Source organism: Marmota monax, unplaced genomic scaffold (assembly GCF_021218885.2).
Source record: "Marmota monax isolate L192 unplaced genomic scaffold, Marmota_monax_Labrador192_F-V1.1 WCK01_AAM20220418_F8-fsc00102, whole genome shotgun sequence".
NCBI lineage: Eukaryota > Metazoa > Chordata > Mammalia > Rodentia > Sciuridae > Marmota > Marmota monax.
In genome coordinates, this window is record NW_026692494.1 from 3,920,522 (window position 1) to 3,938,941 (window position 18,420).

The window sequence follows — 18,420 nt, forward strand, 5'->3', positions numbered from 1 at the left end:
CCCCTGAGAATCTGTGAATGTAGTACCTCCGGCAGCAAAAGGGTCCTAGACACATAAGGATTTTGAGATGGGGAGGTTACCTGGGATGATCCAGCTGAATGCCATACCATTGTAAGGGTCCTAATGTGTGGAAGAGGGAGGCCGCAAAGCCCAAGTCAGAGAAGATAGAATACTAGAAGCAGGTGAGAATCAGGGGGACTAGAGGCAAGGCATGGGGTGTTTCAGAAGCTGCAAAGGGCAAGGGTTCTTTGCTAGAACACAGCCCCAGCAATACCTTGATTCTAGACTAAGACTCATTTTGGACCTCTGACCTCCAGAACTGTTAGAAAATAAACTATGTGGTTTCAAGCCACTACATTATTGACCTTTTGTTACAGCAGCCATAGGAAACTCATACAATCTAATATGTATAGTCCAGAGGTTGCTGTTCACTATCTCCAACTTCGAGACTCGCTCACTGCCACTGAACCCAAGTTTGGATCCTTGGCCATCAACCATATGTTGATCATACCACAGGTGTGAGCAGTGATCAAGCACACCTGCCCAGGTTTGTGAGGCACAAAGGATCTTCCAAAAGATCCTGGTCTATCCCATGAGACCCGGCCTCCAAGTGTACCTGCCCTTGCAGAAACACCTGGAAGGGGGAGTATTCCTGATGGACACTCGGTGCAGGGGATGGGCCAGGCACCTTGGTCATCTGAAGTTAACCCAGAAAGAGGCATCCACCTTTCTCTGCATGGTCATACAGGACTCGAATTCCATAATCATTTTGAGAATGTCAAAATCCATCATATTAGCTCAAGTGCATAACTGCTGAGTTTAATAACTCAGAAACACCAAACAACTACTCCAGGCATCTCAAAAAGAAGTTCACAAACCATGTGGGGTGCGGTGGCACACACCTGTAATCCCAGTGGCTCAGGAGGCTGAGACTTGAGCATCACAAGTTCAAGGCCAGCCTCAGCAAAAGCGTGGCACTGAGCAACTCAGTGAGACCCTGTCTCTAATAAAATTCAAAATAAGGCTTGTGATGTGGCTCAGTGGTCTAGTGCCCCTGAGTTCAATCCCTGGTACCAAAAAAAAAAAAATTCACAAACTAATAGGCAGGTGTCAGTGTCCCCAAAAGCTGTCACATAAAATAAAGCAAACTATAGCAAAGAAAGCGAGGCCTGTCAGTCTGGACAGTGGGTACAGGCTAGCATTCTGCTTCAACGTCCCTCCCTGCTGAGGCACCAGCCCACGTGCAAACAGACTCTCAGAGGCTATTGGGTCACTCAACAAACTTTTATTGACACTACCATTAGCCTTGCTGATCTGGGTCGGGCACACGTTGGTGGGCACGAACCTCCCTGACACAGCCTCCCTCTGAAGGGACTTACCCAGTGGGGAGAGCAGGTTTAAGGAGAAATGTCAGTCATGTGAGAGGACGGGTTCCAGGTGGTCTGGGTGTCCAGGGTGAGTCCAGGGGACCTGAGCGTCTGCAGTACCCATCAGATGCCGTGTCCTGTCCCATCTATAACTTTTTTTCCAGTACAGACCAGATAATGAAGAGCCTTCAACAGGAAAATGATCAAATGTGGCACCGAACCTGGGGACACCTGGTAGGACGGCAGATGCCTTCAGGCCTCTCTGGGCCTCTCCTTCCACCTGTGAAGGGAGCCTAGGATGTCTTCGGCACCAGCGTGGCTGGAAGGATCCTTCCCCACAAGCCCCCGACTTCCGGGTGGACGACAGGCACTCTCTATGCAGCAGGGACAATGGCCTCTTGACTTTGAGGGTTTGGGTCTTGGTTATTCCTGAGGGAAAACGGTCAGGCTACCCACGAGGGTCACCCAGTTCCTGAGCCACTGCTCACACGGGACGCACAGTGGTTTGGGGAGCAGGAAGGAGGCCCTAGGCCTTCCCTCCTGGCCTCTGGCTCTCCCTTCCTGGAGCTGTGAGCCCAGGGATGTCACAGACAAATGATGTCACTATAGACAAGGAACCCGGAACCTTGGTGGCCTGGGGGAGGGGAAAGATGTTTCCCCGCCACCCCAACCCCCATGTCTATGGTGAGGTCCATCGAGTTAGTGCTGCCCAAGGATGCAGTGTACCTGGCTGGCTCCAACCTAAAGGGGCAGGTGATCCTCACCCTGAACAGCACCCTGGTGGACCCCGTGGTGAAGGTGGAGCTCGTGGGGAGGGGCTACGTCGAGTGGAACGAGGAGATCGGGGCCTCCCGTGATTACAGCAGAGAGGTCATCTGCAACAATAAGGCCGACTACGTGCACAAGACGAAGACGTTCCCGGTGCAGGGTAAGGAGAGGCGGCCGAGGCCAGTGGGACCTGGGGTCTGAAGGTCAAGACAGTCGACCGACCACCCCTAGCGGGACTGGGGATAAGCAGTTTCCACCCTAGGAGGAGCCAGGCAGAAGAGAGACCACCAGGCCAGTAGCAGTGGGGACACCTAGCCCAGCGACTCAGAGGCTGAGGCAGGAGGATTGCAAATTAGAGCCCGGGCAACTGAATGAGACCCCGTCTCAAAATAAAATAAAAAGGGCTGGAGGTGTAGCTCGGCAGGAGAGCGCCCTGGGCTCAATCATCAACTGAAAAATAAAAAGTGCCAGGCGTGCAGAGCGTGACTAGTGTTCAGACAGGACAGAAGCGCTTCCTTCTCTGGAAGACCCCAACGTCCCACGCCACCTCTCCACATTTCCAAGCCACTGGACTGCCCTCCCGAGCACCGACCTGAAGCCCGTGCTGAACAGACGTCCATCTGTGCCAAGCTCCAGAGCAGGGCCCCTGCATCTGATGCAGCAGATAGGTCTCTGGGAACTTCAGGCCTTTGTGTCTGCTGTGGCGACCGGCCGTGACAAGCAGGCTGGGGAGAGACAGGAAGTTCATAGAAATGGGACGGCAGAGAGGGCCCTGCACCCGCGCCCCCCTCCTCAGCAGACATTGGGCTGAGGGCAGAGCTTGGTGTTCAGACCATATGCGTGGCCACATGAGGCCTAGGTTCCACTCTCAGCTCCAAAACACAAAATCAAAATTTAAGCTCCTACTGTATACCAGGCACTGCATGTCAAGCTCACTAAAGGCAAGGAGTTTTATCCGTCCTGCCCCCTGCCATATACACACTGCCTAAAACCATCTCTGGCATACAGTAGGTGCTCAGCACATCCTAGCTGAATCCTGAGGGTCCAAACTGCACTTACTTTCTTTTTTTTCAGTACCCATGGAATCCAGGGTCCTACCTAGGCAAGCCCTCTACCACTGACTGAGCTACATCCCCAGCTCTTTTTATTTCTGAGACAAGTCCTTCCTGAATTGCTAAGGCTGGCCTCACTTGTGTCCTCCTGCCTCAGCCTCCCGAGTTGCTGGGATGACAGGCCCTCACCACCACGTCCAGGCCCAACCTCCGCTCTCTCAAGCCCAGAGCTGGGGTGCGCAAGTCCACATAAATACTTTGGGGTGACCATGCCAGCCATGTCCCTCTCCAATCCAGTCAGGGACGACTGTTTATGGGCCCACAGAGGAGGTCCTTGAAGGTATTAGCTCAGGACAGAGGAGCCATCCCCAGAACCTGCACCTCCCTGTCCAAACACTAAATAATGGGGGAAAAAATGAAGAAAAGAAGAAGAAAAAGATTCTAGAACCTTCTTATGGCCTCGGTGTGTTTTGCTTTCAGATAATTGGTTAAGTGCAGGCAGCCACACCTTTGACTTCCATTTCAACTTACCTCCCAGGCTCCCCTCCACCTTCTCCAGCAAAACCGGCCACATCTCCTACTTCATCCAAGCCTCCTGCATGGGCCACGAGCACATCCTGGCCAAGAAGAGGACATACTTGTTGATTCAAGGGACCTCGGACTTCCACCCAGATCAGTCTTTCCAGGTGCCGAGGGGGCGTTGGGGCGGGGGGGAGCGAGGCCCACGGGAGCTGCCAGGGTGCCAGCAGCTGCCCAGCCCAGAGGACTCACAAAAGGTGGCCACCAACCAGGCCAGGAACTAAGGCAGGGTGATTCTCCTCCCCGGGGACACTTGAGGATGTCTGGAGACACACTGGGTTGTCATGGCAGTACAGGGGGATAAGAGGCCAGGGATGGCCCCCAGAACCCCAGAAGTCAACCGTGGCCTTTAAAGGAAAAGAGGAGGGACTGGCATGGTGGCCTAGCGCGTGCGAGGCCCGGGGTTCGACCCTCAGCACCACATGAAAACCTACAGAGGTGTTGTGTCTGTCTACAAAAAAGGAGGAGAGAGGGCAGTGTGGCCGGTCAGGGGACAGTGGGCTTTGGGGGACACTGGTGGGTGTCGTGAGGGGAGGCCAGGGGCGCTGCCCAGCTCCCTGCAGTGCCCAGGACACCACCCAGAGAAAGCCACAGCGGGCTGGGGGCCCCGGGAACTCAACCCAGCAGAAGCCCCAGAGACCCTCTGGGTGGGAGAGAGTCCGGACCCTCAGCGGCCCCCGATCATCTGAGTCCTCAGACACAGAGCCGGTGTCCCTAAAAGGCAAACGAAGGCGCTTCAGCCCCCGGACAAGGAAGGACAGTGCAGCTGTGGTCACCTGATGGCCAGGCTGTCCCAAATCCCATTTTGAAGCTGGGGCAGTGGAATGACATTGGTCAAGGTCACCTTCCTCCGCAGGGAGTTCTGTGTCATCAGAGCATCGAGGGCATGGGGGAGTGGGCCCTGGAGATCCTCTGGGGGGGTGGATGGCAGGCCCCTCCTGCTGCCCTGCCCTGCGGGCACTCCTGGTCTCCTCCTCGGTAAAACAGGCTGGCCCTGCTGCCTCCAAGGTCATTCCCAGGGCGATGACTGGCCCTCCTGATGGTGTGATTATCCGAGTGACAAAGAGACTCTCTGGAGCAGCCCACAGGGAGGTGGGCCTCCAGGAGGGTTAGGGTTAGAGGTGTGGAAGGGCCCTGGGGCCAGCAGCCTGAGTTCAGGTCTGGCCCCTGCTCCCGGGGTGACCTTCTGCAGGCCTTATGCCCTCTCTGGGTGCCCATGGGAACTAAGAGGACACAAGTTGGGCCTCACGGCCAGTGGACCCTCCATTAGCCACAAGGCCCAGGGCAACAGCACGTCCAGGAGCTGGAAGTGCCCAGTTCCACGGAAACACCCCCCTCCACCCACAGGGACTCCTGGCAGCAGGCTTGGGGTCAGGCCCAGGAGGAGGGCCAGCAGACCAAGAGCTAAGTCATCACCCAGGGAGGGCTCGCTGAGCACTGCTCCTCCCCTCCTCCCCTCGGGGCCTTCCTTCCTACTTTTTCTTCTTTTTTTAAAATTTTTATGGTGCTGGGCACTGAAAAGAGGCCCCTGCAGGCCCTGGTCAGTACTGCAGGCTTCCCCTGGGGCCTCAGGTTCCTAAGCTCTGCAGGGGCCTGGCGCATGCGCATGCGCAAACTCTCCATGAGACTGGGGTTTAGGAGGCCAGGGCTGCAGGACAGGCAGGGGTCGGAGGTCCCGGGTGGAAGGGAGGTCAGAAGGGGTCAGGGGTCAGCCTGAGGTTCCCAAGAGGGACAACAGTGGACCCAGAGCGGCACTTTTCAAACCGTGGAAGGACCCAAGGAGGCTGCGCTTTGCCGTCTCACTGTAGTGACAGGCAGGCACCTCGGCCTGGACTCAGGACAGATCAGAGAGAGAGACTGGGTGGGTTTCCAACTCCATGTTTTATAAAATAAAAGAACACGACAGGTGTGGTGGCACACGCCTGTCGTCCCAGGTCCTTGAGAAGCTGAGGCAGGCCCGGGTGCCGTAGCGCACGCCTGTCATCCAGGGTCAGGAGTCTGAGGCAGGAGGATGGAGTTCCAAGCCAGCCTCAGCTAGGGCGAGGCGCTCAGTGAGACCTGTCTCTAAATAAAAACTCAGAATAGGGCTGGGGTGCGGCTCAGTGGTCGAGGGCCCCGAGTTCAATCCCCAGTACAAAAAAAAAAAAAAAATCAGTCTGGTGTGTTGCAATGGATCTCCCCCAAGAATCTCAGTCCCCAGTCTCAAGCCGGGGCCTAGGCAGCCTGGGCAGGTGCTCTCCCAGGGAGTCACACCACAGTCCCTGCAACCCACTGGGTTGTTGTTGTTGTTTGTTTGGATGGATGGATGGACATCATGCCTTTCTTTTATTTGTTTATTTTTATGTGGTGCTGAGGATGAAACCCAGGGCCTCGCAAGTGCTCTGCCAGTGAGCCCCAGCCCCTAACTGTTTTCTTTTTTTTTTTTAATTTTTTTAATATTTATTTTTCAGTTATGGGCGGACACAGCATCATTGTTTGTATGTGGTGCTGAGGATCGAACCCAGGCCGCACGCATGCCAGGCGAGCGCACTACCGCTTGAGCCACATCCCCAGCCCCACCTGTTTTCTTTTTTTTTTTAATATTTATTTATTTTAGTTTTCGGCGGACACAACATCTTTGTTTGTATGTGGTGCTGGGTTCGATCCTCAGCACCACATACAAAGATGTTGTGTCCGCCGAAAACTAAAAAATAAAAAAAATATTTAAAAAAAAAAAAAGAAAATGTCAGAATATATAAATTCGGTGGGTTGCAACCAACATGATTTAAGAAATCCAGGGCTGGGCTGTGGGTCAGTGGTGGAGCCCTTACCTTCATGTGTGAGGCACTGTGTTCGATTGAGACAGGAGGATCTTGAGTTCAGAGCCAGCCTCAGCAACTTAGGGAGAACCCTGTCTCAAAATAAAAAATAAAAAGGTCTGGGGTGTGGCTCAGTGGTCAAGCACCCCTGAGTTCAATCCCTGGTACCAAAAAAAAAAAAAGAAAAGAAAATGAATGATAGCATTGAATAAGTAGAATAGAAAATAACAGAAAAATGAGTTCAGAGAATTGCCACCAACATTTTGCAAATGAATGGAATTGGAATCACCGGAACAGAAGGCCGTGTCTGTGCTCGAAAAGTCTTGGATGTTTGGAGCATTTCAGATTTTCAGATCAGAGACACTCAATAAGTAAATTCAACACAAATATCCCCCCACTCCCAGACTGGAGCCAGGTCTGGTCCCAGGCTTTTCCCGGGAGGCCCTTGGACCTGTCACAGACAGCAGGTGCTCACCTTGGTGGAGTGCTGGCCCAGGACAGTGAGGACCCAGGTCCATCCCAGCTAAGAAAAGGAAAAGATGAACAGTGAAACCCAGTGTGCGTGTGCGTGCCTTGTGCTGCGCCCGCGAGGTTCCTAGCAGCCCCTGCCGCAGAGCCAGCGAGTGCCCGCAGGGGTCCACACAACCCTCCTGTGGGATGCAGGGGGGTTGGGGATGGAGGGACAGGTCATTTTGCAGGGTTCTCAGTTGCTGTCGTGGAAATGAACAAGATGGACGGTTCTTGGTTCTTCCATTTGCGATAGGGTCCTGTCCCCATAAACCGGTCATAAGGTGAAAAGATCCTTAACTGTAAAATGCATATGATGTAGCTGACCCAGGCACCTCGTGTTAGCAACACGGCACGCTGTACAACGTTGGCTGCTCCCCTTCACAACTGTGGGGTTCACCTGGGAGCTGCAGCTCACTCACAAGAAAATATGTTTGCTTGGGTGGGGAGCGGGATCCGTATTTAAAATTCAAAATGGAGTTCCTAGTGAATGCATATCATTGAAATATTTGCCTAAGCCCAGGGTCTTGCTCTTAGACTGTAAGATATTACTCTGTCTTCCAGAAAAAAAAAAAAACAATGCTCAGAGAAGTCAAGCCACTTATCCAAGGTCACACAGCCAGAGAATAATGGGAGGGGGATTCTGTGAATTTCTTCAGACTGTTTTGCAGATAAGGCCATTGATATTCAGACTAGTCAGGAGCCTCGACCACAGGAAGCTGAGAGAGGACTGCAGGCTTGGGGGTGCAAAAGCCCGGAAGTACCGAGGAGCTCTTGGGATGGATGTGGGTCAGGCGGTGGGTCTCCCAGCCACAGCCCCTCACTCTCGTTCCCCTCCCCCTGCAGGACCCCCTGTTTGTGCAGGCCGAGAAGAAGGTGTCCTACAACTGCTGCCGGCGGGGCAGGGTGTGCCTGCAGATTCGGATGGACAGGAACACCTTCATGCCGGGGGAGAAGGTGGTGTTCACCTCAGAGATCCACAACCAGACCAGCAAGTGCATCCGGACGGTGGTCCTCGCCCTCTACGCCCACATGCAGTACGAGGGCTTCACGCCCATGGCCGAGCGGCGGTGGCGCGGGGACAGCAATGAGCTGCTGCGGCAGGAGGCCAACACCCAGATCGCCGCCTTCAGCAGCACCACGGTGGTCAGCACCTTCAGCCTGCCCCTCGTGCTGTCCGTGAGCAGCACCCTGCTGGACGACCAGATCGTGCGGACCAGCTACGAGCTGGTGGTCACCGTGCACCTGCCCTGGTCTCTGGCCAGCGTCAAGGCCAAGGTGCCCATCGTCATCACCAGCATGCCCGCCGAGTCTTCCAGCTGCCAGCTCTCCCTTGGCGGAGAGCCGGGACCCACTGGATCACATGCCCAGACTTCTAGATATTAAAGCTTATCTGACTCTACCAGGGACTTTGTCTTGTTTTTCTTTTTTTTTTGTACTGGGGATGGAACCCAGGGTCACTTAACCTCTGTGCCATAGTCCCTCCTTTCTTATATAAACAGGGTCTCACTGAATGGCTGAGGCTGGCTTTGAACTTGTGATCCTCCAGCCTCAGCCTCCGGAGCCGCTGGGAGGACAGGTGTGGCCACCCAGCCGCCACCAGGAGCCCTTTGTCTTGCAGAGTGACTCCTTGATGGGTCCTGGCGGGACACGACCTTTGGCCTGCCTTCCTGCAGTTTGAACACCCACCTCTCAAGAAAGATCCTCCGAACATCTGTAGCAATTTAAAAAAATGCAGATTAAAACCACCTCGAGATTCCATCTCAGCCCAGTCAGAATGGCAGTTATCAAGAACACAAGGAACAGTGAGTTAAATGGTGGCGAGGACGTGCGGGAAAGGCCCACTTTTTTAAAGAAATCTTTTTAGTTGTAAACAGACACGATATTTATCTTCACGTGGGGCTGAGATTCCAACGCAGGGCCTCGCGCATGCTCGGCAAGTGCTCTACCCCTGGGCCACCACCCCAGCCCCAAGGTCACATTCCTACACTGCTGGTGGGACTGCCAACTGCCAGCACTGTGGAAAGCAGCGTGGAGATTCCTCAGAACCAGGAGCGGAACCTCCACCGGAGCAGCTCTCCTGCTGCTGGGCTCCTACCCGGAGGTCTTCAACTCAGCCTGCTGCAGTGACGCTCAACTCACAGCAGCTGAGCTTAGGGAACCAGGTGCCCTTCAACCATGAAGGGAGCACGTGGCGTCTACAGGCCGCAGGAAGGGCCTCGAGGGCCGGCCTAGCACGCGGGAGGCACTGCAGGAGGCACTGGGTTTGATTCTCAGCACCACCTAGAAAAGCAAGTGAATAAACATAAAAAACAGAATGACTTTAGGACTTCCGCAGGTAAAGGGGTGGCCTGAGGCTACGGAGGCGGGAAGAGAAGGCCGGATGTAGTCTCTGATATGCTAACGAGCCTGGGAGGGCGAGGTGGAAGTTCTGGGGTGGGAGAAACACTAACAGTGACATGCAGGGGACGACGTCACTTTCCAGGGTTCTTATATGAACACAGGACCAGGGAAATTCCACACCATGTGCAACCACAAGCTCCCTGTCTGTAGGACCGTCCAGAGGCACCGCCGTCGGGACCAGACGCACCCCGCTGTCCCCTATAACTAAACAGAACAAGTGAAGGAAGCCGCTCAGGGCTGGCGTGCTCGGTGGTGGCGTGTTGGCAGGCCACACGGGGCACCCTGGGCCCAATCCCCAGCACCGCAAAGAAACCAGGAAGATCCTCAGGCCGGTGCGCCGTGGCCAGGCCCCTGCCCAGCAAGCGCGGGCTCCGCCTTCTTCCCCAGCAGTGAAAAGAAAAGGGACAAAAAGCAGTTTCTTTCAAACTTGAAGTCCAGATGTCACGGGCACCTGGAGCCTCCTCCTAGAGCGCGAGCCCGGCCACCTCATTCCTGCCCTCAAAATCGCCAGCGGGTGCCCACGGCCGCCTGGGCCTGCGAGGGCCAGGTACGGCAGGGACGGAGGAGAGGGCCGGGCCTGTCCCCTTCTCCCCGCACCCCTCTTCCTCCTCATTTCTGGGTGCTGGGCATCAGGAGTAATCAGCGGATGGCCATTCTTACTGCGGGGGAGGGGAGGGTACCGGGGACAGTACCCAGGGACGCCGAGCTAGGAACCAGGCCTTTTATCATTTTGACACAGGTTCTGGCCAAGTCGCTGTGGCTGGCCTTGAACTTGGGGTCCTCCTGCCTCGTTGGGATGGCAGGTGGGGCCCATGGGCCCGCCTCATCTCCCGCCACCTGCCAGCCGACACTCTCGTATCAGCCACAGACGCTTCTCGCTGGAACCCCACGCAGCGCTCCCTCGGTGGGGGCACCCTCGGGGTCCTGCAGGAGGAGGACCCACCCCTCCACCCCTTCCAGCTTCCGATGCCCCTGCCCGGCCCCAGGCTGGCGCTTGGCCTCCCTCAAGGCTGCTCATTCACGGGTCGGGCCGCGGCTCTCCGGCCTGTCCTGGATCTGGGCTTTGACTTGTGCCTTCCTAAAGCCAAGGTGTCCCCCTCTGGGAGACCCTCCAGCTACACCAGGAGGTCCTCGACCCCCTCCAGCCTCCTCTGCGGGGGCTGAACTGGGGATGGTCCTAAGGGTCACTTCCCGGACACCCAGAGCCCACTGCCCGCTTTTGACCTGGGGCAGGGGTGTTGGGCATGACCCAAGGGTTTGTGGGAATGTTTGCAGTTTCTTTCTTTTTCTGGTACCAGGGGTTGAACCCAGGGACGCTGACCACTGGACCAGCTCTTGCTACTTTGAGACAGTGTCTCTCCCAGTTGCTGAGGCTGGCTTTGAACTCGTGATCCTCCTGCCTCGGCCTCGTGTGCTGCCGGGATGACAGGCGTGCGCCACGGTGTCCAGCCCTGTCCTGTCCATTAAAATCGGCCTCTGAGAGGACTCAAGAGGTCAGCGTGGCCGCCTCAGCAGTGCACACCCGGAATGCCAGTGATTGGGAGGCCAAGGCAGGAGGATCTGAAGTGTGAGGTCAGCCTGGGCGACTTAGGAAGACCCTGTCCCAGGATAAAAAGTAAAAATGGCTGGGGATATAGCTCAAGGGTAAAGTGCTCCTGGGTTCAGCACCAAAAAAAAAAGACAGAGAGAGAGAGAGACAGAGAAAAGGGGGGGAGGGGAGGGGGGAGGGGGAGGGAGGGAAACAGACAATCCTGGAAGGAGCCTGGACCCCAAGTCACTGTTTGGAGGAGAGCCACTCCGGGCCACTCCGGCCTGCACTGGACTGTCCCAGACACAAAGAAATGCAGCTCCATGAATGACAAAGCCAGTGGCAGGGGACTGCTTCCTGGGACCCCTTCCTGTGGCCCTCAGTCCACCCAGGGTGTCCCCACCTCAGCATTTGAGGTCCGGGCATCCAGAAGGCCTCCCGGGCCCCTCCCCCCAGGCCCGGCTCTGAGCCAGCTGTAGAAGGCCTCCTTGAGCAGCGGGCACCTCCTTGGTGGAGGACAGTGCTGGGCAGGGGAGGGTGTTGAGCAGCCCCCGGTGTGTAGCCACTAGACGCAGCAGCTGTGACCACTAGGAGGGTCCCCTGACAGTGCCACAGTGCCACGTGTCCCCTGGCTGGCACAACTGCCTCCTGGAGAGCCACCAGTCTACCCTGAACTGTAAGCAGCTACCTTCATGAAGGCCCCGGACACTTCGGGGACAGGCACTCAGGGAGGCCTCTGCCAACCCTGCCCCTGCGCACGCGGCCATCCTCCCCAGCCCCACAGTGAAGGCGGCGCCCTCCACGGCTTCTGTGTTGGTCTCTAATGCTTTTTTTTATTCACTGTTTGGGGTCCGTTTGGTCAGCAGGTGGGCAGCACGCAGCACCCTGTGTCTCATCTGCCTCCTTTTTTAATGAGGCGCTAGGAGAGCGCTGCCACTGAGCCCCAGCCCCCCAAAGTATTTACCTAACCCTTCCCATCGCCTGAGGGTGTGGGTGACCACTGGCAGCTCCAGGCTGCGGACTTCCTAGGGTGAGGCCCTCAGGGGCCAGCCAGGGGGTGGGGGGAGTCTATTTCCATCTCCCTGGGCCATGCTCCCCTGCTGGGGGCTCACCGGGCTGCTGGGAAGGCCACCAAGGGCCACAGGACCCAGGAATCCCAGGGCCACACCACGGGGTCTGACTCCTGTGCCCACAGGTAAACCAGGCATGATACTAGGGTGGTGGCATGTCCCTGCACAACAGGGACGTGTCCCCGAGACATGTCACCGCACGAACATCACAGAGCCCAGTCACCAGTGCCCCTGTGCAAGCCACCCACACTGGCATGGATGGGTGGTGACCAGCCGCGGCCCCTCAGCTGAGCCTGCTGCTGGCAGGAGACGGCGGGAGGCGGCGGTCGCTCCACCCCCCACAATGACACGGGGCTGGGTCACCCAGTGGTGGGCACCAGCCTAGCAGGCCGGCCCTGCCCCGGCTCCACAAGGCAAATAAACCACAGTACCAAGCAGAAGGGCACCGCAGACTGACCCTAAGACAGCCTGGGCGTCCTCACCCAGTGTCCCACCGAATGCAGTCACTGTCATTTTTTTAGGTACTGGGATGGAGCCCGGGCGCTCTGTCACTGAGCCACATCCCTGGTCCTTTATTCTATTTTAAGACAGGGTCTCACCAAAGTTGCTGAGGCTGCCCTGGGACTCACCGCCTCCTCCACTGCCCAGTGGCCTGCCCAGTGGCCGCGCACAGCTTTTGTTTGTTTTTGGTCGTGGATGGACACAGCACCTTTATTTCACTCTATCGTCTCTCTCTCTATTTTCACTTTTTAGATCTACTTATCTCGCCCACGGCGATGGCGAGGAGCATCACAGTCACGGTCCCCGGCTCACAGCAGGTTCCGCCGCTCGGTGGGAACAGGGTGCTGACGCCTGCTGGGCCTCGTTTTGTTTATTTTTACGTGGGGCCGAGGCTGGACCCGGCTGGCACCGCCCATCTGTGTTTGACAGTGACCGTCTCCGCCTGAGCAAGGCTCATGCTGGACCCCCACGGGTCCTTCTCTGGGTGGCAGGTGGGGTCCTGTTCCTGGCCTCCACCCACTCCAGGCAGGAGCTCCCACCTGTCGTGAGGTCCCCAGGCCTGGCCAGGTGTCCCCGGGGGGCGGGGGCAGGATGGTCCAGCTCCAGCCTGGGTGGGGCTCCTGCGTCTGAGGGGACCCGGTTCTGCCGGGTGACGGGGCCAGTTCCTGTCCCTGAGGCCAGGCGGCAGTGGCTGCCTCCAGAAGCCGCTGACTAGAGATGGCCGATGCACACAAATGGCCGCTGCCCCAGGCGGAGGCTTCTGGAAGGTCCTGAGCAGCTCTGCAGCCCAGCAGCAGGCCCTGCCCCTGCCCACGGCTGCCACCTCTCCAGGACTGATACTCGGTGGCCCAGGAGGGCAGGCAGGCCTGGGGGACACTTCCTGTGCGGCAGCGGGGGGCCCGCCACACCAGGTGGGCCAACAGGAGAGCGCAGCTGGGCACCCCACTTCCTGCCCGAGGAGGGGCTGCTGGTCCCTGGCCCCGCCCCAGGATAACCTCCCTGGGGAACCACAGCCACCCACAGCAGCTGCACCTCCGCTGCCCGGGGACGCAGGACAGGCAGGGGCCAGCAGCTGCCACCACAGGACCCGCCCCCTGGGAATGTCCCCCCCACCCGCCACAGCCACCTCCGGCATTCCAGTCCCAAGGGGTGACCGCCTCCCCACAGTCCAGAAATAACCCTTCCCAGGAGGCCAGGAGGCGGCGAAGAGGGGGCCAGACCCCTGGGCCCAGGTGCCCCCGATTTCCACCTCAATAACTGGGGGAGAGGCTGGTTACCAGGTCAACAGCCCCCACCTCCGCCTGGGGACAAAGGGGCAGCTGGTGAGCCAAGAACGGCCTGTTCCCTCCCCGCCAACGTGACAGGCACATACTGGCAGCTGGCACTTAGAGGGCCCTGCCCCGATCCGCTGGCCAGGCCACCGTGGACAAGGCTCCTCGGTGCCAGGGTGCTGGGGGTGGCTGCGGCCCTAGGGGCTTCCTTCCCGGTCAGCTGCCTCTGGGCTTCCAGCGCCTTCTCTCAAGGAGGTGTGCCCACTGCCAGAGGGCCAGGCCACCAGAGAGGGCCAGGCCACCAGAGAGGGCCAGGAGCCTGCCACGCTCTCAGAGCTGGGAGACGGGAGGCAGCGGCCAGGGGAGGCCCTCCTGCTGCCCAGGCCTCTCCCCAGGCCTGGGGTGACCTGAGCGCTGCCCAGAGACCAGCCAGTGCGACCCTCCTGCCCTGGAAGAGGCCGAGGAGGGGCAGTGGGCCTCAGAGCTGCTCCCATCCCCCAAGCCGCCCACAGAGGCGCCTCTCAGAGGGCAGCGGGCGGCTGGCGCCAAGAGGCCCGGAGGCGGGCGGGGCCAGGGCCTGCATGTTAAAAGACCCCGGCTTCCTGCCGTGAGCCCGGAGGTGGCCACAGTGGTCAAGTGCCCCCCCGCAGCTGCAGCCACCTGGTGGGGCAGCGGAGGGCCAGGGCCAGCCGGGTGGCCGGATGAAACAGCAGCTGTGCAGCCAAACAGGAGGACGGAGGGTTCCGGAGTCCTCAGGACCTACTTATGTAAAAAGCCCTCACTGTGCGCCAGGCCTGCCACCTGTCACCCCAGCTACCCAGGAGGCTGAGGCAGGGGGATCAGGAGTTCAAGGCCGGCCTCTGCGACTTATTGAGACTAAGTCTCAACATTAAAAATAAAAAGGGCCGGGTGTGGCTCAGGGGTAAGGCACCCGGGTCACCCCCAGTGCAACCCCGATGTCCCCGGGAAGCAGGCTCAGAGCTGGCTCCCCAAACTCGCTCTGCTGTGGGGTCACTGCCCGGGCAGCCCTGCTGCCTGGCCCAGCCTGCCTGTCCGCGCTCCCTGCATGGGCCCTCCCCTGCAGGCCACGGCTTGCGGCACCTCCCGCTGCCCCACCCTGTTCCTCCCAGCTCCTCCTGGCCCCAAACCTGGAGGCCCCTCCGGGCTCTGCCCACTACTCCCGGGGACTGGGACGCCAGGTTCCCTGCTTCCCTCCCAGCCCCCGCCCTGCCCGGCTCCAGCCCGAGGCCCCCTCTGCCAGCGCTTTCCCAGGTCCCCCAGGTCCCCGCCACTGCCTGGCCCGCAGTGACCTGAAGGCAAGTCAGGTCTCCTCTGCCCAGAGCTCCCCAGGGCTCCCACCTCCCTGGAGGCCAAGGTCAAGTCCTCCTTATGCCCCCAGGCCCTGCACGGCCACTGCCCTGTCCCCTCTGGCCGCCCTGTCCCCTCCGGCCTCCCTCCTCCCCCTCTCCTTCTGCTCCTCTGCTCGGCCACACTGGCTCAGCCCTGCCTCAGGGCCTTTGCAGGAGCTGTTCCGCCCCTCCACGCCCCAGCCCTGCACCTTCCTAGGCGCAGCCTAGCCGTGGCCCCTCCTGGAAGCCTCTGGAACCAGCCCTGCACTGCCTGGCCCTCCCTGGGCCTCCTGTCTGATGCCATGTGTGATCTCCTGGTCACCAGGGCCAATCCACCCCACACAGCGCGCCTCCCCACCTCTCGGAAACTCGGAAGGAAAAATGGATTTGATTTCCCTCGTGTCCTCGTGAGGGCAGCTTCACCCGGGCATCTCTGCGGAGCGGCCCACCAGAGCTGCAGGTGCCGACATGGCTCCTGGGAGCCGAGGACTGCTGAGAGACTGGCCAGGGAGTCACAGCCTGCCCCGCAGGTCTCAGGATGGGCCTGATCAGGGAAGGACAGATGGCAGGGTCAGAGGGCAGACAGGACACCTGGGCCTGGGAGGGACCCTCCAGGACAGAGGCGCCACCTTGTGGCACAGCGTCCCCTGTCTGTCCCTTCTCAGTCCCAGGGGAGAACTGGGCGAGTTTTAAAGCCCGCCTTTTGGAAATGGCGGACAACTCGGGTTCAGTCCTAGGCTGTGGAGCTCCGCTGTGTGATGCTGCATAAGTTACCTGCCTCTCTGATGCTGTTTCCTCGTTCAAAAAATCCAAGAGGATCAAGCTGCAGAATAGTGTAATCAAGTCGCAGCGGTTGTTTCTTACCTCTGCCCTGGGACTGCGGGAGGCCGGAGCCTCCAGGACGGGAGGTGTCCTTAGGGAGCCTCCTAGAAGAGTAGGCCTGAGCAGAGGAAAGGAGAGAGGGGGACTTCACACGTGGCACTAAGAAAAACAAAAGACATGACAACAGTGACCAGCGACATCTGAATTTCAGACGGAAAATGAGTCATTTCCGAGTGTCAGTAGACCCCCAATATTTTGTGGGATACACTCAGGCCTAGGAATGCGCTGATCGTCAGCCTGGAATTCAGAGGCAGTGGGCCTCCCTTGTCCCCAGGCGCAGCGGGGCTACAGGGCCTCTGGTCAGGAGAGGGCCAGGGACCTGCCCTCCTCACCCTCGAACAGGCCAGGGGCAGGTGCCCTTGACCAGTCCCTGGGGGCAGGAGCTGGTGGGGAGGCTGGGGTGCGAGCACCCCGGAAGGTGGGCCAGGCTGCTGGCCAGGGCCAGCCCACCCTTGGCCCTGCACCATCGGCCCCCCCGCGGGGCTCACTGCTGCACCCCTTTTCCCACCGTGCGAGGCCCAGCCGCTATCCTAAGATGGGGTAAGATCGCCAGGCTGTATTTTCCAAGTCTTAATCGGGTCACAGTCCCCTAGACCAGAGGTCTTCAGTCCCTGGAAAGCCCCAGGCTACCAGGCCTGCCTCTCAGTGACCTTTGAGCCTCCAGACCTAGAAGGTGCCACTCCATCTCTACAAGCCCTCCCTGCCTCCTCTCCTCCTGCCCCTCCAGTTCCCCACCTGCCCCAGGGCCTTTGCACTGCCCTCTCCCAGGCACACCTTTCTTCCCTGGGTCTCTCCAGGGTTCCCCCTCACTTCCTTGACTGGAAAGGCCTCCCCTGACCACCCCTGACCACCCCTGCCATCCCACGCCTGCACCTGCCTTCCAGATAGGACTCACTATCACCTGACTCCTGATTAGGTCACAGGCTTATCTGGTTTATTGTCCTGTCTCCCACTAGGCGCTGAGTGTCACCAGGGCTGGGCTTTTAATCTGTTTTCCCCACTGTGCCCCCCGGCCCCAGTACAGAGGTTCCAGGAATGTGGCTGGAGGAATGAAGGAGCCGGAGATCTGGACCTGCCACAGCTCAGCACAGCAGTCACTGGCCTGGACTAGCCGCAGGCGGTCACTTACATTGAGAAGTTCTGGTTCTAGGCTGGGTGCGGCTCAGGGGTTACCCTGGCCCAGGGTGCTCAAGGCCGGGGTGCCGGCGTCTTGGTGTCCAACAGTCACAAGGTGCAGAACCCGACAACCTTCCACCCCAACATCACAGAAGTTCTGTTGCACAATGCTGCACGACCCGTCCACAGTGCACTCAGCCTCCCACCCCCACTTCCCCTGCTCTTTCTGGCGGCTCCAGAAGCCCCATGTGACCCACCCAAAGCAGCAGAGTGGCCAACTGAAGGCCCTGCACAAGGAGCTGGCACTGCCACGTCCTTCTCTAGGAGGCAGGACACTCTGCATTCTCAAATCCCAGAGGCCTTCGAATCCCCCAGTGGGCCTTCCCCTCAGCAGGGGTGTTTACCTCCCACCTGGCCCTGGGGCCCTGGTTCACAGACTTGGTTCAGAGTAAAGGGCACTGGACCCAGTGAAGGTGCTTTGCCACTGAGCTACGTCCCCAGATCTTTTTTAAAATTTTCATTTTGTGACAGGATGTCACTAAGTTGTGGAGTGTCTGGTGAAGTTGCTGAAGCTGGCGGGAGCGGGAGATGCTCCAGGCTCAGGGGAGCACCCGGGGCCTAGCTGTGAGGATAGGGAATAGCTGGGGGAGGGGGAATCCAAGTGACACAGCTTCAGGAAGTGGTTGATCCAGGAGCCAGAGAGGCTGGGGCCTGGACCTGCACTGCCCCCGGCTGACAGCCTCTGGTCCTCCCTTATCTCATCTGTAAAACGGGGATAACGAAGGGAGGACACAGCGTTGGGAGAACTGGGAGGCTCCATTGGGGCTGAGCAGGCAGCAAACTCCGCGCCTCTTCACCGCGGAAGTTCAAGTCGCTCAGCGGCCGCGCTGCCAGCGCTCGGCCATCACCCTGGCGCCCAGGGAGGAGGGCGTGGCCACCAACGAGCTGAGGACCTCACAAAACCATCGCTGGGGACCTCCGGGGAAACTGGGGACCCGGGACCCCAGCGGGCGCCGTGGGTCGCACTCACCTGCCTGGGCTGAGTTCGTCGAGACCCAGGCGAGGGGGGGTGCCCCTTTTCGGGGTCCGGCGTGGCACCAGCGCGCCACCCCGCTCCAGGAGCAGGGCGGGGTCCTGGGGGACCTCACGAGTGGCCGCCGCCGCCGAGCCCCGCGGGGGCGGGCCGGGGACAGGGGCGGGGCGGGCTGCCTCGCCCTGATTGGCCCTCG

The 18,420-nt window shown here is 59.0% G+C and overlaps 1 protein-coding gene and 1 long non-coding RNA gene across 8 annotated transcripts; one reads left to right on the plus strand and one right to left on the minus strand.

Moving 5' to 3' along the window:
• Positions 1–1,265: 1,265 nt before the first annotated feature.
• LOC131424162 (uncharacterized) lies at positions 1,266–18,367 on the minus strand. Of its 7 annotated transcripts, XR_009226759.1 has the most exons (9): positions 18,222–18,367; positions 16,058–16,174; positions 7,040–9,354; positions 6,577–6,656; positions 3,959–4,113; positions 3,719–3,804; positions 2,728–2,860; positions 2,132–2,242; positions 1,266–1,647 (listed from the first exon to the last, which is right to left on the minus strand). It is a non-coding gene; the product is annotated as an uncharacterized LOC131424162 (long non-coding RNA). The 7 variants fall into 7 exon arrangements; XR_009226760.1 differs by lacking the exon at positions 7,040–9,354; XR_009226756.1 differs by having other exon boundaries at positions 6,577–9,354.
• On the plus strand, positions 1,815–8,457 carry Arrdc5 (arrestin domain containing 5). The gene is made up of 3 exons (XM_046443769.1): positions 1,815–2,295; positions 3,668–3,873; positions 7,918–8,457. The coding sequence occupies exons 1-3, from the start codon at positions 2,043–2,045 to the stop codon at positions 8,455–8,457; spliced, it is 999 nt and encodes a 332-aa protein (XP_046299725.1). The 5' UTR covers positions 1,815–2,042.
• Positions 18,368–18,420: the final 53 nt, after the last annotated feature.